Genomic DNA, 23,973 nt, shown 5'->3' with positions numbered 1-23,973 from the left:
AAAAAAAAAACAGACCAAAGACACCAAAAACAGTTATTCTAATATGCTTAAACTTAATAAATAGTAAAAGATAATATATAATATATATATATATATTATATATATATATATATATATATATATATTTTGTGTTCCTTGGATGATTTACTACAACCACATCCTCCCAAAAGTTTGGTTGTGGTTTTAATTATATATATATATATATATAATTTTGATATCCTGCACACCTACCGTGCTCACTTTGGTGAGCACCGATGAGGTGTCACTCACCCATTGGATGTAAAATAATTATTAGTTATTATTAATTTAACTAAAACATCTAAAAATTTAATAATCATAAGTACGGCCACATAAATACATTTGAAAATAAATATACTTAAAAAAATATCTCAATTTAAAGTTAATATATGTTTAAAAAAAAGAAGAAGCGTAAACATATATTTTCAATAAATGAGTGTTTTGTTTTGCTAAATCAATAATGAAATATCAGTTTTTAATATTCATGATAAAATAAAAGATGCATGAATTTGACTTTAGAAGATCTTAATCTGGTTTGGTCATACTCATGGTTATGTCTATTTTTTAATTTAATGTAATAGTTTTGACGATCCATTTATGTGAAATTTTTAAAAAAAACTTATAGAATATTTGATCTCTAAATAAAAAAATGTTAACAATAGTCTTCCGTTAATTTTATAGTTAATTAACGATACATAATAATTAAAGAGGAACAAAATTAAAATCAAGATAGTTTATTTTTTCAAAGTTTGGTGGAGTGTAAGTTGCAATTGTAGTTTTCATATTCGAGAGAATAGAAAAACAAATGACCTTCGAGAGAAATAGGACCCAAGTGTCCAAACACAGCAAGTGCTTCCTATTTAGAAGAATGTGCAAAAATCCTTCATTGTGAGTTTTGAAATACAAGAGCTACTGTAGTTTGCGGCCACGTTCAAAAAAAAAAAAAAGTCTTTCGTAGGATGGTCTTACGAATTTTTATATATGAGATGAGTCAAATATTTACAATAAAAAGTAATACTCTTAGCATAAAAAAATATTACTTTTTATGGATGACCCAAATAAGATACTCGTCTCATAAAAATACGACCCGTGAAACCGTCTCACTCAAGTTTTTACCATCAAAATATGATCCAATACAAATAATTTATAACATCTTGATAATTATACGGAAACTTAATTTCAAAACAACGGTTTATTTTAATGTTTTATGAGAAATAATTTTTTATTCGATGAGATTCACGAAAAAATATTATTTTTAATCTCAACAAATATTTTGAAAGTTAAGTATGACCAATATTTTTAAAGATAAATACGATAATATTTTATATTTATAAATATTAATATTAAAAGAATAAAGTCTGATAAATAATAAAAAAATTAACCAGCCGAAATATTCATTTCTTGCCATAAATTAGTCAATCTTCTCGTGACTCACACGCCGTTGTTGGATTCTAACACGTGCTTACGTGGCATCCTATCTCCTATTCTCCGAGTCGGCTGTTTAATCAATTCGATAAATTCATCTGAAGAAATCGCCGGAGCTTTCCCGTAGCTTCAAGAAAACCAAACCCCACGATAAACAAAATAGAAATTTGCAATATTTTAGTGTTTTTTTTTTTTATAAATTAAAATTTCTCAGCTATTGATCTAATTCATAGTTTCAGGTGTGCGTATACAATTACATTTGTGTGCTTGTGTGTGTTTGTGTAGGGAGAGGGGAAGAGTTAAGTGGTGTTAAGGAATGGCATTGTTTCGGAAATTGTTTTACCGGAAGCCGCCGGATGGACTTCTTGAGATCTGCGAGAAAGTATACGGTGCTGTGACTCTGTCTCCATCTTTCTATATTTAGCTATTTTTGTTTTTGGTTATTTCTTTTAATCCGTGCATGTTTATGGAAAATTAGTTATGAAAGGTTTTGTTGCTATTTTCTCGAAAGCGTGGTTTTTTCAATTAAGACATACTTTGAGTAAGGAGATTATGAGTTGTATTTGTGGGTTAGTTTAGCTTTACTTTTGAATAATCGGGTACGGGTAATTAAAAAAATGGGCTTTGGAAGAGGCACGATTAATAATTTTAAAAAAAACAAGAGTTTGTAAACATAGTTTTCGGACGTGGCCTGGTGCTATGGAGTGAAGGTATTGTCCTCCTTTTTGTCTACAGCAGTTGATGCTAAGCAAAATGTAGTTACCTATTGGTGTTCTACGGATTAAGGAAAATAAATTTGACTGTGGTGATTGTGGACTACTAATAGGCACCTGTTGCTCAAGTGGTGTAGATGTTTGTCTTAGCTTTATGGATATACGCATGGGAATTGACCATAGATTGTGACATGTGAAATTGTCGCTCTAAATACGTGGAATTTATGATACAAGTGTGCTTGACTCTACATATGACGTATAAATAATAAGTCAAATGCATGTATTACTCACTAATTAAGCGTCTAAACTAGTAAATTTTGAATTTATGATGTCAAATCGGTGAGTGAATTTACATTATGCAATGTAAAACTCTTGATGCGTGGTTGAGCAGCATTAGAAAGCAATAGAAATCCTTGTTAGCTGCTGAAACTTGATGCATGGAGTTGATAAAATGTAGTAAGTAAAAATTGATATTTTGTTCGATGGAACAGTGTCATTATCATGCATAGCACGATGATTCAAATCTGAATATTATTGTGGGAGACAACGAAGTACTTTTCAGTAAGTTGACAACATGTTTTATAATCTTAAAAGATTGTGGCTTATGAACAAATTGCAATGAATTTTGTATTCAATTTGAAGAGCCTAAGTTGTGCCTGTGGCATTTATCATTGATACAGTATTTGATGATTGCTTTACCACCAACACTTGGGAAGAACAAAATTACAAGCAATATGTGGGAGGAATAATGACGCAACTTAGGGAGAACTATCCTGATGCCTCTATTCTAGTTTTCAACTTCCGAGAGGGGGAGACCCAAAGCCAGATGGCGAATGCTTTGTCTGAATATGATATGACTATAATGGAGTACCCTCGGCAGTACGAAGGATGCCCATTGCTCCCAATGGAGATGATCCACCACTTTATCCGTTCGAGTGAAAGCTGGCTATCACTTGGGCTGCAGAATCTGCTTCTCACACACTGTGAAATTGGTGGTTGGCCAGTTTTGGCTTTCATGTTGGCTGCATTACTGATCTACAAAAAGCTGTATAGTGGGGAGCATAAGACCTTGGACATGGTGTACAAGCAAGCTCCTCGGGAGCTTTTGCACTACTTGTCCCCGCTGAATCCTATTCCTTCTCAGTTACGCTACCTGCAATACGTGTCAAGGAGGAATATTGCTGCAGAATGGCCCCCTTTAGACAGGGCACTCACCATGGATTGTGTCATCATTAGAATGATTCCTAATTTTGATGGCAAGGGTGGCTGCAGACCAATATTTCGTTTATATGGACAAGATCCTTTTCTTGTTTCCGATCGTACACCCAAGGTTCTATTTTCAACTCCAAAAAAGAGTAGAGTTGTTCGACACTATAAGCAGGTGAACTCTTACATTTTGTTACAATCGTGTATGTTGTTGGTTGACCAAATATGTGCGTGTGTGTGTTTGATCACCTCAGAAATTATTTGATTGACTTAGCAGGAAGACAGATCCATTTATCCCAGGATTTGTCCGACTATAAGTAGTTCTTGAACTTAAAATGGATGATAAAATCTATAAACTGTACTTTGGTAAATGTTTACACTGATCAAATGGACAGAATTATAAACTAGAACAACAAAGCCATTGCATACATGGATATATCGAATAATATAGTCCATTGTTAACAACATGTCTGATTTATAACTCCTGCAGCAGGTGAGTCAAGTGTGTTTTAATGAGACAAGAAATGTAATAACACAAGTATTGGGCTAATGAATTCAGTTATTCAATTTGACTGGGTGCTGGCAATTCAATGTGCTCGAGAGACTTTCCAAAATGCTAGATTGTGGATACTTGAATGTATTTTAGTTCGAAAGATTGTAGGAGTAACATTGTGGACTATTTAGATAATAAGAGCTTGATTGAGATCACATTTATTAGTTGTATGAACAACATGAAATGATAAACTTGGTCATAGAGTTCATGTACAACATGAACTATAAAGGGAAAAAATCCCATTTATTTGAGAACTAAAGGGGACTTCTGAATAACAATTGGGAGAGGGGAAACAAAAATTCATTATAGCTGGTGAACTCTGATGTGTTGGTATTCATATTTGGCAAAAGTACAATAAGTGAGTGAAGGATGGCAGTTAAAAAACTCGATTTTCATTAAAACACGATAACTATATTTAAGTACAAGGAGAAAGCCACTCCTCTCTCAGTCATTGTTTCTGGTTATGTGTTGCATCAGATGTCCATCAAAATACAACTTGTGTTATGATGTGAGTCACTGCCTTAGCTCTATGAGGATTGTGGATTCTCTGTTGAATAAAAATCTCTCTTAAAATCATTTGCTACTAACATTTTCTTTTCTTTTTAACCACTTTGATTATGATTGTTCCAAGCCTATCACTCACGTAAGATTATTCTATAGTTCTCAGTTATTTGAATAACATCTGGCGATTATAATCCAAAATTGAGAGCCGAAAAGCAATGGAGAGTTGAAGTATGAGAAAGATAATGTTTTATTATGAAATAAAACACGGTGGTGCAATTTTCTTGAAATTCAAGTACTTGTTCATGCATATCCTACGTGTAGTTTGAAGAAAGCGACAAAGTATTGGAGTTTTATCGTGTTTAAATCAGTGGATTGAGATTTCCTTTTCCTGTAATGAACACCTAGGCTTTTATTGTTCTTCATTGAGGTTAAAATGCTAAAGTTATTGTTAACGAAGTCTTTTTATAGGCTTTTTAGAAGTAATAGTTTGTGTCGTGTATCTCTGCACTTGTATCAGGAACACACACCACATTTTAACTTCCAAGAAAATTCCTTTCTTCATTTGGTTTACAATCTTGAATATAAGGGAAAGGGTAGGATTTCATCCACCCCCCTCCCTTTTCTCCTTCTCCCTATTTTGCATGTATATACATGCACAAGTACTCTATTTGTTGGTAAACTGTTAGTGTTATCAATACAGTGAGTGTCTTTGGGCATGTTTAGTTACAGTAGTGTTTATCTTTGTGTGCATGTCCGTGTTTACAAGTTCCTGGAATTTTGGTATTTCAGCCTCTGTTCATTGGGTTATTTTCAGGCAGAATGTGAATTAATTAAGCTTGATATCAATTGCCACATCCAAGGTGATGTTGTATTGGAGTGCATCAATTTGCATGATGACATGGAGAGAGAAGAGATGATGTTCCGAGTCATGTTCAATACAGCTTTTATTAGGTCAAATATTTTAATACTCAACCGGGACGAAATTGACATATTGTGGGATGCTAAAGATCGATTCCCTAGAGACTTCAGGGCAGAGGTATGTTTTTTTGCTCATGTTCAATAGATGCTAAAAATATGTTTTCTAACTCCGAATAAGTCATAAATGTGATTATGCAAATCATTTTTGGAAAAAGGTTATTTTCTCTGAGATGGATGCTGCTGCTTCCACAGTTCCTCTGGAATTTTCCTGTTTTGAAGAGAAAGATGGGCTTCCATTGGAGGCATTTGCTAAAGTTCAGGAGATGTTTAGTAGCGTGGATTGGTTGGTACCAAAAGGAGATGCCGCTGTTGAAGTTCTCCAGAATTTATCTTTATCAAATGCTGTCCTTGAAGCTTATTCTCATTCAGAAAAGTCTCCAGAAAATCACCATCCTGCCATGCAAGAATATAGTGCTGAGAGCCCAACAAATTTAACTTCAGATAAGCAGAGCAACTTTTCTCCCCAAGTGTCCTCAAATATAGACTGTGCTTAAGCAGGCTGATCCCCAAGCAAATAAAATTGAGGCAGTATTATTCACCAAGCCAACACCAGTTCCTCCAGGAGAACCAACTCCGCTCACATCAACTGTCAAAACTTTGCATCTCTTACACGCTAAACAGCTTGGTTCTGATGCTCGTGTAATTGATATTGCTAGAGCAGGTCCTTGTCTAACTGAAACTGAGATAATGTCTTCTAACACCTTTTTTTCAACTTCTCCAATTCCACCTACAAATGATCTTGTTGTTGGTCCTGGACAGTCTCGAGTCAGTACCGACAACGCCGCCACCTCCTCTTACTCCATCTTTGGAGGATAGGATAGATATCCGAAGTGGGGTTGGTCGTCCTCTTTGGTCCCCAGAAATGCCCAGTGTTTCAACTCCACCTTCAAAGGATGACACTACAGTCGCAGGTGATTTATCCCTTTCTTCTACTCAAAGTCCTATGAGTGATGATAGCGTCATGATTTTTAGATCTCTTACACTGACACCTCTTCATTCAGATGAAGACATGGCTAAAGTTTCTAGGGCTGTATCCCTTCCACCACCACCACCTCGATCTCCTGATCATTCTTCCTCTACTGAAGATGCCGTGATATGTGACAAAGTCGTTTCTACTCCTCCAGTCTCCCATTCATTTGTTCCAAATAATATTCAAAGAACCAAAACTGAACCTCCACCTCCACCACCACCATCTCCTCCTCTTTCTTGTACTTGGACAACATATGTTACTTTTAAAATTGCATCTCATATATCTGCTTCATTGAAGGAAGATTCGGTTTCTATATCAGGCCATCACCAGTCCAATGATCCTCCAATGGATCATTCATCCTCTGATTTTGAGCCATTATCTCTACCTCCCCTTTCGATTATCCCACCTTTGATGAATAGTTTGGCTACAAAACCTCCACCTAGTCCACCACCTCCCTCCACCTCCTTTAGTCCCTTCAAATGAGATCTTATTTGATAGAGGTGGGCACCCACCCCTACATCCACCTCGAACCCCTGTTCCAATTTCCACGCTAAAGGAACATTTTGGTTCTTTAGTTGCTCCTCCAACACCAACACCAACTCCAACTCCAACTCCAACTCCAACTCCAACTCCTCCTCAACCCCCACCCCCACATCCTTTAACCACGCCTATGATGGATGGTTCAGCCACTAGACGTGTACCCAGTCCACCTCCACCTCCACCTCCACCTCCAATTTCCCCGATGAAGGGACATTTAGGTTCTGTAGTTGCTCCTCCAACTCCGCCTCGACCTCCACCTCCACCTCCACCTCCACCTCCACCTCCCTTAGCCTCGCCTATGATGGATGGCTCAGCTAAAATATCTACACCTTGTCCACCTCCACCTTGTCCACCTCCCTTAGCCTCGCCTATGATGGATGGCTCAGCTAAAATATCTACACCTTGTCCACCTCCACCTTGTCCACCTCCACCTCCACCTCCTCCAATGTCTCCCGGTGAGAGTTCGTCGATAAGAGGAGGCCCTCCTCCTCCTCCACCTCCTCCATTTCATTCTGGGCAGGGACCATCTTCAATGTCTCCCCCACCCCCACCTCCTGTCCCAGCTCTTTCTGCAAAAGATGGTTGCCTTCCTACTTTACACGCTCCTTCCATTCCTTCGGTCCCTCCTCCTCCACTCAATTCTTATAAAGAAGCTTCAAATGTAACAACTACGGCTACTAGAGCTAGTAGTTTCCCTGGGTCTCCATCTCCTCCACCACCTTCTGTTATTCCTCCTGCAGTAAAAGGGAAATCTTTGCTGTCACGCACTCTCACTTCTAGGAATAACCAAACAAAGAAATTAAAGCCACTGCATTGGCTAAAATTATCTAGGGCGGTTTCAGGAAGCTTGTGGGCAGAAACACAAAAATCTGGTGAAGCTTCCAAGTATGTATTTTTCTCTAGTGATTGAGATTGAATGACTTTGTACTTCACCCCTCCTCTGGGTGTGTTTTTGGATTCTCATGTCATCATATTGTTCTTACTTCATTAATGTGTTTTTTCTAGGGCTCCTGAGATTGATTTTTCAGAACTTGAGTCTCTCTTCTCTGCAGCAGTTCCAAATCCTGATCAAGGGCGCTCAGGCAGAAAACTTAGTTCACGAGGCTCAATGGCAAATAAATCTGAAAAAGTGCAACTGGTGATTTATGTTCTTCATGCCTTGTTTGTATGACTGGTCCTCAAATTTTGTTTAAAATAGCATTTTAGGTATAGTTTTACTGTAATATAGGTTTGACCTCTCTGATTGGTTGAATGGACTGTCATTTGGATCAATTTATACGTGCAATACTCATGAATTTTTTTGTGTTTTGCATTTTCTCATCCTGTGGATGTTGTTTCTTAACTTAGATCGTGAATGTTCAGTTTTCTCTATTAATTTTTTACATTGAAGTGTTCCTTAGAAAGTTCTTGTCTTGATTTGAGATTACTGTTGCCTTCGTAGTGTGCAGTGTGATTTTTTCTAGTCAACTGTCTAGTTTCCCTTTACACTAGAAACTGCTCTTGATTAATCTGTGAGTTATTGCATTCCATTTCTCCTGATTTCGCAATATGTCAAGGATTGTGGTAATGCATCATTAGTTATTCCTAACGTCTAACGAGACAAACTCTTGCGGAGCATCATTCAATTGAGCCAAAAAAAAGAAAAAAAGAAAAAGAACATCAGTTTTATCACTGCATAGAGCATAGAACACTCAGTACAGGCAAAGGCCAGAAAAAATTTTTCACACTAAAGTTTCATATGAAATCATGACAAAATAAATCAGCACTCAATTAGTGCAGGAAGTAGTTTGTGGAGAAACTGTTGTAAGCCACTATATCCTAGATGAATTTCCCACAAAAGTTATATAGTGAACCTGCCCTCATTCTTGATGTCCAATATGTAGCCCAAAAGATATAAAGTTGTCATACCAATCCTTTTTAGATGTGTGTTTGCATTCATATCTGGGTAAGAGATTATAATTAGTTGTTGTTTATCACTTGATTTTCTCTTTAGACCGAGGAACGTGGATTTTCGAAAATCAGACTACCAACGCACCAATATTCGTTGCTTGATAATAACTCAATACATTTTCCATTTTTAATTAATTAATTATTCTCCTGTTATGTACCAAGAACAAAAATGTAATCTCTTGTATTAATTAAACTCTGCTGTTCAGACAAGCAATTTGTAATATGTCCACATTTTTATCACATCTAAGATGAAATATCTGTCTTTCTTTGTTACCAAAATTTGATGATGGAGCTTTTCGTGATTAATTTTCTATTGTTCTTTTGTTTGACGAGTCAACATTGCATGTTACAAATTGACTTTTTGCTGCATCCCTTACTACTCCATACCTATTATGATATTAACTTTGCTGTCTTCTTGATGCAATTAGAGGATTATTTTTCTTGCTGTTTCCTACCCCTCTGTTCATCCAGATAAAAATTATGGAGCGAATTCGTTTCCGAGGATAATGATTGTGAAACTTGAATCACTTCAAATTTCTTTGCAGATAGATCATAGGCGTGCATACAATTGTGAGATCATGCTTTCAAAAGTGAAGATACCCTTGCACGACTTACTGGTGAGTTGTTCCTTGTTCAAAATCAGTCTCGGAGTTCAAACAAGTTTTTCTGTATTGATCAGCATCCTTCAGTTACACTCAAATGATATAAATATTCAAGTTTCAACATACTGATTTATTAACAGTTTATTTTTCCTATTTCTATAAGTATTCAAGCACCCATAACTAAATAGCCAGAAAGAACCATTAAAAAGAAAAATTAGAGAAATAAGTATGGCTTATGTAAAGTTTTCCCTGTGGTAGCGCTCACAGGAACAAGAGCTTTTGCACGAAATAGAGAGATATGGAATAGAGTTTACAGTTGATTACTCTAGTATCATGTCGAGAAGGGAAAAAATTATTAAATTGAATTCAATAGATTTATGGATCTCCAAAACATAGAGCCCTGGATCCACTATAATATAGTTTTATTCTCTAGTACTTTGAATAAGATAAATTCTTGCAATTGACGAAAGGTGAATAAGATAAGTTCTTGCAATTGACGATGTTGTACTTTGAATATCTATCTTTTTGTCTCAACCGGTTATCATCCTATTATTGTTGTCATTCTGATTTCGCTGAATCTATTGAAGAAAGGTGAATGAGGTAATTCTTGCAATTGACGATGTTGCACTTTGAATATCCATCTTTTCGTCTCAACCAGTTATCATCCTATGATTTTGGTCATTCTCTCCCTGAAAATGCTTTGGAACAATGAACATTGAACCCTTGTTTTTATTGATCTCTTCATTTGGTTTTGATTTTTCTAGGATTTTTTCCCACCTAAATTTGTGTATTCTTTAATTCAAGAAACATGCCTTAAGTGAATGTCCATACTTTTTACGGCAGCTTGTGGGGATTATTGACGACCCATGTTTTCAAATTCGGTCAAAAATTTGTTTTCTAGATTAAAATGGATAGAGGAACTATACCCCGCATATTCTGAACACAATTAGATATGGGTCCACGCGTATTTTGCGTAGGACTAATGCATACTACATTATTAGTAGTTTTCCGGTGTAATATAGTCAAGATTCGTGCTTATTTCTCAATCGTTTTGGCTTTTTTGGTATGTTTACGCCGATATTTTATCACTTCAAATGCGATGACAATTGACAAGTGGAATTATTTATCTTGAAAACAACAGTTAAAACCAACTAGTAAAGCACAATTCCATTAATAAATTATAAGTAAAAGGCATATAATTTACATCTATAAGGTGCCTTTATGGATTCTATCCTTTTAGTTGCTCTGTGTGTTTGTGTATGTGTTTTATATCCTATTTGTCAGTATACCAGAAAGATTCTTAATGAGTCAAGACACTTCTTAAATGAGCAGAAATCAGAATGCTATTTTTAAAATCAGAAATGTTGAATGCACATCCCATGGGTATTTTTGTGTTTTTCATGTGCATCATGTGACTTAGTTACTCTTTGTTTTATATTTTTTGGTTACAAATTTTTTGCAATTTCTTATGCATGCCTCCTTTTCGTGGTTTTGTGATAATCGTTTCTGCAATATCATAGAGCTCTGTACTTTCATTGGAAGACTCGGCATTAGATGTTGATCAGGTTGACAACCTCATTAAGTTTTGTCCAACCAAAGAGGAGATGCAGATACTTAAGGTTAGATACATTTTTATGTCTAGAATCTCTTGTGTATCCTTATCAGTACAACTTGTGCAGGCAGACGTAATGCAAGTTTCACAAAGTTATTTGACAATTTTGTCAGGAGATTAACCACAATTTTATGTTTCCAGGGTTATACTGGGGATAAAGGTAGTTTAGGAAAATGTGAACAGGTCTGTGTGATCTATTGATTTTTTGAACTGATTCTGGTGATTTCAATACTTGGAAACTTACACTGCAAGAAATATGAATATTTTTTTGGTTTCTTCAAAACCTCAGTTCTTTCTAGCGTTGATGCAAGTGCCAAGGATAGAGTCTAAGCTGAGAGTTTTTTCATTTAAGATTCAATTTTCCTCCCAGGTTAGAATTCAGTATGTCAGATACTGATTTCCACTTTTTTGGGGTTTAATTATTCATGATTATTTTGTTTCGTTTGGGTCTTCTTGCAGGTTTCTGACCTCAGGAACAATTTGAATGTTGTAAATTCTGCATCAGATCAGGCAATTGGATTTTGCCTTATTATCTAAGTCATGCTATTTTGGTATATGGCGTATTATATTGATATCATATACATCTTTGCAACCTTGTTCTCATCAGATTAGGGGTTCCTCCAAGTTAAAAAGAATAATGCAAACAATCCTCTCTCTTGGTAATGCCTTGAACCAGGGAACTGCCAGAGGTCAGTTAAATATATCCATGTCTTGTTTTTCTCAAGTCTTTTTTGTGATGTTAACTGTTTATCCTCATTGGTATGCTAAGAATAATAGAGCGCTTAGTTAACTGAAACCTTAAATGAATGGACAGCTATGTGTCAAAATTAGGTTTGATATCGAACTGTTTAATGGGGATATAAGTCAGGACTTTGTAAATATTGATATTTTATCATTTGATAAAGTGGGGGTTTGACTGCCATTTAGCTTTTTGTTCACAAAATGACTAAGTTGGTGGAGATAATAATTTCACCTGCCCCTGGGTTATGCATTGGAGGTCGAACTGGTAGAGATCTACAGTAATATTTGTTTAATTTAAGTTTTCCATTGTGCCCATGATAGTAGGCTCAGGCATGCATACAGTATACTAAGCTTGGTGAAAAAGTGAGCTGTTGTTGGACCCCCAAGGATTATTTTGTCTGTGTAAAGCTAGTGTGGACTGAGATTATCAGTGGACGCAATTTTTTTGTATGAAGTTCTGAGATATGGAATCCATGAAAGGATGTGTCCCTAGATATCTTCCTAACTCTTCTTGTTAATGAAAGTGTCTCGTGTTAAGGTTCCTTGTACATTCTTGGTTGATTTTTCCCTTACGAGTTTGTCGTGGAATTTGATGTTGGCTTTGGATCAGTCGAGAGGTCCCACTTGTATGTGGCAGTTAGCATGATTGGAACTTGCTTGGTAGGAAATGCTGGCTTTGGATTGGTTGAGAGGCCCCACTTGTATGTGGCAGTTAGTATGATTGGAACTTGCTTGGTAGAAGCACAATACCTTTGTGAACGGGATTGAGTGGAGAATGTCCCTTCGATGCATCATTTCTGGAATGATGACTTAATGAAGGAAAGCAAAGAAAAAACAACCTTCATGATAACCTATTTTCCTGTCTTGCAAAATCAGGTCCAGATTTAACAATGTTCAATTATTTTATCGATTATCAGTAAAAAATAATAAACACAATATTGAACGTAAACATAGTTGGTATTTTTTAGTTATTCGAACATGGATACAATTTCCTTTAATCGTCAAATTCAAGATCGTGACTGAGTTTATTTATAGTTAAATTTTTATTTCCTGTGAGCACAAGTTTCGGGATTTAATTTCTACATTTGTTACATCAGATGATTTGGTTTCGTTTGGAGATTAATATTTTGTCCTGTGTTTAATGTGGGCTTGAATTTTTGGAATTGTTATATTCGAAATCCGATCTTTTAATACAACGTTGTCAAGATGCTGGGAAACAGTTTTTAGCTAAGTTTGATCCAGGTTAACCAGGCCTGGTATTATGAGATTGGGCACTGATAAAAGGGGATCAAATAATAGGTAAGATGTTTTTTAGAATGGGTTGAGAGTAGATATACACTGGGCCTTTCAAAGAACTGTTAATAAAATTTCCTGCCTATTCCTCTTCTTCTCAAGCTTTCAGTAGATTTAATTATGTTTCACTACCTCATGGTATAAAACTGAAAATTTTGGATGAAAATGAAAATGTATGTGGTTCATCTATAGTGACTAAAAATCACCCAGCTCTTGAATTTGGGAACTATACCAGGGCTGAAACTTGACAATTACTTTCTGACTATTGCATATATATGTATTTAAGTGACGGAATTTGACTAGTGCACTACTTTTTGCTCCTTTATGAAATTTTTAGTGTAGCAATGTCATTTAATATTTGTCAGAATCAGACATTTGATTTATTTACACTCTTTTTATTACAAATACTTTTCTGTAATTATCGAGTCTAATCATGAGACAATTACAGGTTCTGCTATTGGGTTCAGGTTGGATAGCCTGCTCAAACTCACTGAAACACGTGCCAGGAACAACAAGATGACATTGATGCATTATCTTTGCAAGGTATGCATCAAAATGTCTTTTTGGCTAGCTTCTGACAAAAAATAGTACAACTGAGAATCGCATGAATAATCTCTAGTTGCATTAGTTTTGCAAAGTAGCATGATCTGCTGCTGGAGATTTCATAACAGAGGGGGAAATGATCTTCTGGTACAGAACTACAATTTGAAATCATTAGTTTCACTGATTAGTGAAGTTTATATCAGATAACACAAGTGTTTGATTTGTTTCGTTTTTTTGTTTCTTTTATTTTTATTTTCAAATATTTTAAATTGTGGACTCATCACAAAGCAGTTTTATGTACTTGTCTTCTAAACTCATAGTGGATAGAAATGTTATAGGGGTCCTACTGATACATGCATATAAAGTTTTTTCTGATGTCGAGATGTGCCACATCTTATGTTAGTAAATGTGTAACATGTGAAGCGGACGCATTAAAAAAAGATATCATGCATTAATAATCCTCGCCCTGCCCTGCCTTGCCTTTTCTGCTTCCTTTTCTTTCTTATATTTCTGGCGTTTGGGAAACTTCAATGACTTTTGTGTTCTATTTGTTTTACCTGTCCTACTTTGTGAGAGTTATCATTTCTTATCAAATTGACCATCCAGACCAAGCAACAGTTCGTGGTTGCATTAGTTTCTCCCTGTACTTGGTGTGTGTACCACATTTCTTTTTCTGTGGTTGTTGCTTATTATGATTAGCTGCAATCAAAGACAACATATAATGAAACTTTTTGTTCGCTCCAGGTACTTGCTGATAAACTACCAGAGCTTCTTGATTTTTGGCAAGATCTGTCTAGCTTGGAACATGCCTCAAAGGTACGTTAAAGAATTTTATACCAGTATTAAAATTTTTAAGTTATTATGATATGTGGCATTTGTCATCTTAAGTGGACAATTTTGTCCAGATACAACTGAAATTTTTGGCCGAGGAAATGCAAGCCATTAGCAAAGGTCTTGAAAAAGTTGTGCAGGAATTATCCATGTCTGAAAATGATGGACCCGCGTCTGACAATTTTCGCAAGGTAATTTGTTGATAATATCCAAGCAACAATTCTTATTAATTTTCGTCAACCAGATTTATATATTTATTTTAAAAAATTCAATGTTTGGTCCGTATCAGATTTCTTAGGGTGCTTATTTTTCTCTATACAAGGCATATTTAAATACTTCATGGTTTGAAGGTGTTATTATTTCTTTTACTTGTTTTTTCATATCCAAGTTTATGTCCTGCTAACGAGTCACACATGAGCATTTACTCCGCGGTTAAAAATTGGTAACCATTTCCAGCAGGCTGGGTCCAGACAAATGAGTACTTAAAAAGTTAAATCAACTGTGGTTTTTAGGATAAAATAGGAGTTGAAGACAGAATAAAATTCTCTTTATTTTCACTCATACTGCACCAGTAGAGAGTATTTCCTGGAAAATTCTGCATCATTTCATCAGTGTCTCCTTTTGCAGCCATTATAATAGTTGTACTTGCTTACTTTGGCTTCCTTTCTGACTTATTATGCAGTTTGAGTGCCGTAAGAGTGATTTCTCACGACCATGTTCTGTTGTTAGATTGCCAATATTGTTCCATGTGTATATTTTAATTTATTCAGTCTTGGTTTGCACTTTGTTGATCAAGTTTGATAAAATCTGAATAATGATAAATGTAATAAGAAATATACATGGTAAATAAAAATCAACCTGGAACAAAATGCCGGCATGCTTCCTCTATTTTAGCTGGTATCGTGGGCTGTGATGTGAATCCTCCTCTACTTCTGAGAACCTCGACATTTATACTACATAAACATTCTTATTACTCTTCCACAACAAGAAACATGAAGGCAGCCGGTGAATGGTGCAAAAGATGAGCCAACCAAAAGGTGGTATCACCTGTCATAAAATACCATAGGTATCAGAACTTAAATAGCATCCGTTTTCTGACATTTGACATCCGTAGAACATCAATACCTTAATGTAACTTAACTTTGACTTTCACACGGTGGCTCGGTTAAACTGATTTGGAAAGTTGTAGCAAATGACTGTTGTTAAGTTATGCTAGCATAAAGTTGTATCAACTTTTATTATAGGACAAATCTTAGGCCCTGACTGATTAGGGTCAGGAGGGTAATTTGTAATGTAATTTTTTTTTTGAAATGTTGATGATACGAACGCCTGTGGAAAATCTGATGGCTAGCAGTTGCAGCGGTGCCTGCAGGAAATGGCTAGACTATAATTGAGTTATGGACATATCACCTGGTTCTATGATTTGTTTTGTATATAAGCTTGAAGAACAGGCATTATTCCAAATGATGAAAACTATTAAATCTTGGCAATCACATACTTGTGCCTTCTTTTCGACATAGGCGTTTACAAATAATTGCTGTTTTTCTGTTCAGGCTTTGAAGGAGTTTCTTAGTTTCTCTGAAGGTGAAGTGAGGTCCTTGGCTTCACTTTATTCTGGAGTGGTATGTGTTGCTCGTTTTTCACAATAAAGACCTAGGTTTTGTATGCTGTTATATCTTCAGCAAACATTCTTCGCTGTTGATCTAATATTTGATTGTACAGGGTAGAAATGTGGATGCATTGATCCTTTATTTTGGTGAGGACCCATCTCGCTGCCCATTTGAGCAAGGTAATCTTATGTTCCACTCTGTTTACAATGGATGTATTTTCATGGCTCACTGAGTCAACCATAACTTTGATAGCATGCGTAGTGGAGTAAAAAACTGTATACTTTGTAAGGTAGCGAAAATTCCTTCTTTTGATAGCGCCATCAAAATATGGGATGTGGTCTACTGGACCATGGAAGTTAAAAAGATATGATATACATAATTATTGAAAGCTATAATTTTTAGGAAATTGTAAGTGATCAAAAACCAAAGTCGTGTATTTGATTTCCATATGTTGTAAGTTAGTATTACTATTGGGAGGGCTGGCGGTTAGGAAGCAACAATTACTCAAGCAGTTGAAACGTGACGTTTGTGATACAATACGGTTTAAAAGGATGTGGGTTGAACTGTTATTACAAGCTATGAATTTTGGTAAAACTGTAAGTACTCAACTCGTCGATCAATGGTTTTAACAAAAGCTGATATAGTAGATTGTTGATTTTATCTGGGGATATTGTTGCTACATATGGTTTTGAGCTAGCGCGTCTTAAGTTGGTTATTTGGCAGATTTAAGTTGAAGTGAAATCCGTCAATTGATTTGTGTCATGAGCATGCGATAGAGCAATGGATATTTTGTTTTTTATTTGGGTTTTGGTTGGTGAGTGGTTCCCACCTTCATATTATTTGAAAGTTCGAGTTGCTGAACGTGTAGCCCCAGTTTAGAAAAAATGACCGAATTGAAGGATTTGAAATTAAAGGAATTCAAAACTATAATGTAGGATCCATAATTTTTTTTGGATCTTTTTTACATGAATATAAAATTTCTCGTAATAGATTTCAAATTTCAATATAGTGATTTGGTGTACCCCCTATCAAGCATATCTCTTTTAACCCCATCTAGAAACAACTTTATAGAACATGTTCTAGCCTGTGAGTTTGTGCTTGCATTGTTGGATTTGAGATCATTTGATTTCAAATTTGATTGGATTGACAAAATTGAAAGTTGTGTTTAGATTGGAAGATTTAGATTTGAGGAAGTATCTAAAGGAAGGATTTGAAATGACTCTATATCAAGACGAATTTGGAATCCACCACAGTTACTCAAAAAATAATTATTTGATATTTGAAATTCATTATCAATTAAAATTTACCAGGACGAAGCAATGGATTTGAAATCCTTAATTTCAAAACCATCGATCCAAATGTAACCAAAGTGAATTTTAAATCCACTATATGTTTTTTTTATGAGAAACATAAATTTTATTAATATAGTTGTTTTAACATTACAAGAAGTGGACTAGCAATCCACTGCACCCAAATAAAACCGCTTAATCTTAACAATATTTTTCATTCCTCGAATCTTTTCTTAAATCAAATCCATCCATTTAGGCACAACGTTATGGTAGAATCTCGAGGTTATACGCCTTTGTTGTTCATGTTTGTCCTAATCTCCTTTACCTTAAACACGGTGCAGTGATTTCAACGCTACTGAACTTTGTGAGAATGTTCAAAAAATCCAACGAGGAAAACTGCAAGCAGCTGGAGTTTGAGAGAAAGAAGGCAGAAAAAGAGGCTTCAGCTGAGAAATCAAAGATAAAAAACGCAACCGAAAAAGATAGCGGGAACTTGATCTTGTCCCGAGTCAAGAGCGTCAAATGATTCGATGTGAAATAACCTTGGACTCTCGGATCGTGTTCAACTAAGACGGATATGCGATTGTTTCAATCTGACAAGACACTGCATCTGGCCAAAATCGTCCCTAAGTCATAATGAACGTTACCTTTGCTTTGGACATTTGACGGCCATAACAGGTGAAGATTAGACATTGTAAAGATAGAACACTCCTAAATTTATAGCTTTCCATTTTATTTTTTTGCGCTATTGTTTTTCGTCTTTTATTTCTTGTTTTAGCTGCTTCTAAGATTTCGTAGCCGAAACTTGGGACTAATTCCTTGACAAAAACTTGTGTGAGACGGTCTCACGGGTCGTATTTGTGAGACGGATATCTAATTTAGATCATCCATGAAAAAATATTACTTTTTATGCAAAGAGTATTACTTTTTGTTGTGAATATGGATAGGGTTGATCCGTCTTACGGATTTTAATCCGTGAGACGGTCTCACATAAGACTCACTCTAATTCCTTTGATAATCTTCATTTTGCAGAGTCTGGGTGTCTACAATTTTGTTAATGAAAAGTTCATGTACATATTCTTCTTGGCTGGAGAGAATGAATGCAAGTTAACACCTCAGAGATAATGTTTGTTATGTATTTTCATTTGTATAAATTATATATTTTTTCTTCTGAACTTTGTACAGTACTCATTTCAAGTGGTTGCAATTTATTCAGGTTAGCTGATCTCCAAATTTTTTGAAATTATATTATGGTTGAATAATTCTGTACTTTGAACGATTGTTAGGGGTAGAACTAGCAGTATCCAAGGATTCTTTGATTTTTAATTTATCAAAAGTTTGGGTTCGATCGAGAAACGCTCTAGTCACAGTTTGAAATAATTAAAATTAAATGTTCTTGTTCTTATATAAAAATAAATAAATATGAGGTATTATATATATATTAAATAGTTTAAATATATTATTTAAGTTGTTTATGTAGGCTATAAAATCTTAATAGTTAGGATTAATTAATTCATGATTATGGTTACGGTTTTTGGAACCAAAATTGTTAATTGATTTTTTTTTAAAGGAAATTGTTAATATTTTTTTATGTTTGATATTTTATACTGAGAAAATTTGGAATTTGATATTATCTTTTTCTGTTATATTTTAATTATTATTGTTCTTTGTTTTATGCGGGCTCTCGTGTGATGCCCCGTATTTGACTGTTGTCTTAATTGTATTAAAACAAGTCTTTTCAACGTATTTATATCTTTATTTACATGTTTCTTAAGAAACTTCATAGGGAGGTTATCTATCACAAAATTATTCTAAGTCAAACACGCTTAATTTTGAAATTTTGACGTTATGAGCTTTTGAAAAGAAGATGTATGTTGGTATGAATAATATTTATTAAATTTTTTAAGCACTCAATGCTCTACTATACAGTCTTGTACCTGTATAGTCTTAGAATGCCTCTCATTGTGGTAAGAAATCTGTTAATTCATGCTGTCATTTGTCTAAATTAAGTTTGCTCAAAGTCGTTTTTTGTCCATGCTATCTCATGGCACCTGCGATTACTCATCATCTTCTTCGACCTCGGATTTCACGTCTCATTTTCTTTTATTTTTTTTAAAAAAATTAAGTTGTTCGTGATAGTTACTAAAAATATTTATTTCATTAATTAGAAAAATATTGTCTATTTTTTGTAAACAATTTTCATTTTTGTTGTATAAATTATGAAATAAATAATAAGTAAACTAATTAAAAATAAGAGTGTTATTTGCCATGTTGGGATTGCTATACCACACTAGTTTTTCTAAGGTGCTCTTTATAATATAGTATAAATTTATGAACTTTTACATAGAAATCAAATTCATTTATAAAAATTGTCATATTTAGTTCACCCTAACATTAATTTAGTTTTAATTAAAAAATGCTTGTGTATTAAGTGGAAATTATATGTTATAAATTTTTTTTTTTGTAAATTATTTTTTTGGGTGTTCAACATTCATCAAATTTAATTATCTTTCTTTCTAACAAGAATATCTAATATTATGATGACTAGAATTAATGTTAGAAACATATAAATCACAAATAATAATAATAAATAATTGGTAGGTTTGAATAATATATTTATTTCAATAATTACGGGGCTTAAAATTTTAAAGAGAATATTTTTTGTGATACGGTCTCACGAATCTTTATCTGTGATACGGGTCAACTATATTGATATTCACAATAAAAAGTAATACTTTTAGCATAGAAAGTAATAATTTTTCATGGATGAGCCAAATTGTTAGAATATTGGGACCATAAATGTAATTATAAATGTTTACATGTCATCAATTAAATAAGTCATAAACTTATGTGGTCTAATTTGGAATAAGAATTGACTTGAGGACTTAAATGTCATGATATTTAAGTGTGGATACCATATATGATATTTCTGGTTTGTTGAGGGACCAAATTAGAAATAGTGAAGTTTGTTTAATTATAAAATGGGTTATGGTCCCAATTTTGCAGAACAACGTATCGTTCTGTTTCCCATCAACAGAACTCTTTGGTTTTTTGGAAGAAAACTGCAAGATTGAAGATCATCACCGAAAACTGACTGCAAACTCATGGATTCCGGTACGCTTCCGCAATTATGATTAATATATATGTTGTTTCTTGAGAATTGAATAGAATTTGGAGATTGTGTATTGAGATATGAAACCCAATTGATTTCTTCAATTGGTATCAGAGCCATCTATTTCAATTTTTGAGAAACGGTTCGTCCTTCAATAATTATTACGAATTCGGGAATGTTTAATTTGTTTTCGAAATTGTATCGGTGACGTGGGTCAAATGATTTTGGATATATTCATTATTATCGGTTAATGGCATGATTAGTGATAACAAAATTGGTTTTTTTGTTTTCATTCCAAATCTGAATCGGTGCTTCTTTGTTTGACCTGTTTTGTTCCCTTAATGTCATAATTTCAAGTTCTGAGTTTTCGGTCCAATCATCTATTGTTTTGTTTCCACATGATTTCAATATTTTACAGTAAGGATTTTCTCGGGATTCCGGGTTTGTGCGGTGATTTGTGATACAAATATTATTTTATTTGTTTTTCTTTCCAATAATTAAGTAGATCGATACATAATTATTAAGGGTATAATCGGTGGAAACAAATTTTTTTTTTTCATGGAATGATTGAATCGGTGCCTTTTGTTTTTCTTGAATCTTTTCCACATGCATTTGATAGTAAGGGCATGATTATTATTTAAAATAATAATAATTTTGTTTAATTAGTTTAATAATCTGTCATGTGTGTTTGGTTGAAAGTTGGTACGGTGGAATCCATAAGTGACTTTTGGGAATTGCATATCAATGGACACGTTCTTTGGTTGAAACCGTTTTGTTTTTTTGACATTTTTTTATTCTGATAACTGCACTGATTTTTTTTTTTCTGGAATTTATTAAAATTCATTGTGTTTATTCATTTTGAGTAAAATAATTTAATTGTTTTACCGTAATTGATTAAAATTTTAGAGTGAATTTCATAAATATATTAATATCTAGTATTTCAAATTAAATTAAATTTGAATTATATGTCGCCAAAGTGACCGCTGTTATTTAATTTATTTTTTTTTGAGATATTAGGATATTATTAAAGTTTTTAAATAAAGTGAAAATGAGAATATTTATGTGAGTGTTGCGGCCCAAAGGAAGATTTATACTTGACAAAATGATTCATTTTCTTGTGATAATTAACATGTAACAATTACAAGATTTTACTTGTTTATTTTATGAAAATAATAAATCTATCCAAAGATAGATTTCTTGTTTGTCATATATTATTGTTAATGTTTGATTATTGCAACAAGAGTACCACTTGCATATAATATTATTGTCCAAAGATTTAATATTGATATTGCACTAGGTATCTTGAGATGGAATTTTCCATTTATTTTAATTTGTTTGAGATGGGCATGTTAATTATGTTATTATTTTTTATGTTCTCTTTTCAGCAAAAGTTGCTACTATATCTGCTAATCTAAGTTCCGTGCCGATCCTTAATGGGACAAATTTTAAGGATTGGAAGGAGAACATTCTTATTGTTCTTGGCTGCATGGATCTAGATCTTGCGATCAGGACAGAGCAACCTGCCGCTCTTACGGATTCTAGTTCCTCTGAACAAAGGTCTATATGTGAGAGGTGGGATCGCTCTAACCGCATGAGTCTTATGATCATCAAACGCGGCATACCTGAGGCTTTCAGAGGTGCGGTGTCCGACAGTGTCACCAAAGCTAAGGATTATCTCGATGAGATTGAGAAGCGCTTTGCCAAAAGCGATAAGGCGGAAACAAGCACGATTCTGAAGAGCTTGATTTCCATGAAGTATAAAGGCAAGGGAAATATCCGAGAATATATTATGGAAATGTCCCACCTTGCATCGCAGTTGAAGGCACTCAATCTTGAATTGTCGGAAGACATGCTTGTTCATTTAGTGCTGATTTCTCTTCCAAACCAATTTAGTCAGTTCAAGATCAGTTATAACTGTCAAAAGGAGAAATGGTCTCTTAATGAGATCATTTCTTATTGTGTTCAAGAGGAAGAGAGATTAAAGCAAGACAAGACTGAAAGTGCTCATTATGCAAGTACCTCTAAAGATAAGGGCAAGAAAAGAATGAATGAGGCTGTTAAAGGTCCATATGCAAAGAAACAAAAACAAGATAAGGATAAGAAAGGTTGTTTCTTCTGTGATAAGGATGATCATGTCAAGAAAGATTGTCCTAAGTACCATGCATGGCGTGCAAAGAAAGGTACATTTTCAAGTTTGGTATGTTCTGAAGTAAATTTAGCTTCAGTACCAAGAAACACTTGGTGGTTAGATTTCGGTGCTACTACTAATATAAGTGTTTCAATGCAGGGTTGCCTGAGCTGCCGAAAGCCAAATGAAGCTGAAAGATGCATTTATGTAGGTGATGGCAAGTCGGTCGAAGTGGAAGCAATAGGGCATTTTAGATTGTTATTAAGTACTGGTTTTTATTTGGATTTAATAGATACTTTTGTTGTACCGTCGTTTAGACGGAATTTAATTTCTGTTTCCAGTTTGGACAAATTAGGATATTGTTGTTCATTTGGAAACAATATGTTTAGGTTATCTATTAACTCTAATGTTGTTGGAACTGGTTCACTTATAATTTATGACAATCTATATATGCTTGATACAAATGCTTCTTATATTGAAACCCTAAATGTGGAATCACGTGGTACTAAGCGTAAATTTAATAATGAAAACTCTGGTGCATTATGGCACAAGCGATTAGGGCACATCTCTAGAAATAGAGTTGAACGACTTGTATCAGATGGAATTTTGAACTCCATTGATTTTACAGACTTAAACAATTGTGTCGAATGCATCAAAGGCAAACAGACCAAAAGAAAGAAAGATGGTGCATATAGAGCTACTGAGGTATTGGAATTGATACATACAGATATTTGTGGACCATTTCCAACATCTTCTTGGAATGGTCAACAATATTTTGTATCATTCATTGATGATTACTCTAGATATGCATACTTATTTCTTATCCATGAAAAATCACAGACATTGGACGTTTTCAAGTCATTTAAGACTGAAGTCGAGAATCAACTCGACAAAAGAATTAAGAAAGTCAGATCTGATCGTGGTGGTGAATATTACGGTAGAAATGACGGTTCAGGAGAACAACGTCCAGGACCTTTTGCTCAATACCTAGAGGAATATGGAATCGTCCCGCAATACACCATGCCAGGCTCACCAAGCATGAATGGTGTAGCTGAACGACGAAATAGGACTCTTAAGGATATGGTAAGAAGTATGATCAGTCATTCAACCTTACCAGAGTCACTCTGGGGAGAAGCATTAAAAACAGCAACTTACATTCTAAATAGAGTACCAACTAAAGCAGCTATTAAAACACCTTATGAACTTTGGACAGGGCGAAAGCCAAGTCTAAAACATTTTCATATTTGGGGATGTCCAGCTGAGGCTAGACCATATCGACCGTATGAAAAGAAACTTGACTCCAGAACAGTCAGTAGCTACTTTATTGGGTATTCTGAGCGATCAAGGGGCTATAA

The 23,973-nt window shown here is 34.5% G+C and overlaps 2 protein-coding genes across 2 annotated transcripts; both read left to right on the top strand.

The window, feature by feature from the left end:
- The first annotated feature begins 1,436 nt into the window (after nucleotides 1–1,436).
- LOC140826696 (formin-like protein 18) lies at nucleotides 1,437–18,605 on the top strand. Its single transcript, XM_073189201.1, has 21 exons — nucleotides 1,437–1,832; nucleotides 2,837–3,537; nucleotides 5,234–5,455; nucleotides 5,553–5,883; nucleotides 5,927–6,086; nucleotides 6,157–6,673; nucleotides 6,783–7,792; nucleotides 7,913–8,045; nucleotides 9,403–9,474; nucleotides 10,980–11,078; nucleotides 11,213–11,254; nucleotides 11,361–11,441; nucleotides 11,531–11,581; nucleotides 11,679–11,760; nucleotides 13,554–13,648; nucleotides 14,393–14,464; nucleotides 14,554–14,670; nucleotides 16,033–16,101; nucleotides 16,202–16,268; nucleotides 17,720–18,056; nucleotides 18,411–18,605. Exons 1-20 carry the CDS (start codon nucleotides 1,760–1,762, stop codon nucleotides 17,902–17,904), a joined length of 4,179 nt encoding a protein of 1,392 aa, XP_073045302.1. The 5' UTR covers nucleotides 1,437–1,759; the 3' UTR covers nucleotides 17,905–18,056; nucleotides 18,411–18,605.
- A 3,161-nt stretch (nucleotides 18,606–21,766) lies between these two features.
- LOC140828163 (uncharacterized) lies at nucleotides 21,767–22,865 on the top strand. Its single transcript, XM_073191146.1, has 2 exons — nucleotides 21,767–22,670; nucleotides 22,778–22,865. Exons 1-2 carry the CDS (start codon nucleotides 21,977–21,979, stop codon nucleotides 22,804–22,806), a joined length of 723 nt encoding a protein of 240 aa, XP_073047247.1. The 5' UTR covers nucleotides 21,767–21,976; the 3' UTR covers nucleotides 22,807–22,865.
- The last annotated feature ends 1,108 nt before the right edge of the window (nucleotides 22,866–23,973 follow it).

The sequence above is a fragment of the Primulina eburnea genome, chromosome 3, assembly GCF_022965805.1.
Source record: "Primulina eburnea isolate SZY01 chromosome 3, ASM2296580v1, whole genome shotgun sequence".
Taxonomy (NCBI): domain Eukaryota; kingdom Viridiplantae; phylum Streptophyta; class Magnoliopsida; order Lamiales; family Gesneriaceae; genus Primulina; species Primulina eburnea.
This window is presented reverse-complemented; position numbering and strand designations above follow the sequence as displayed.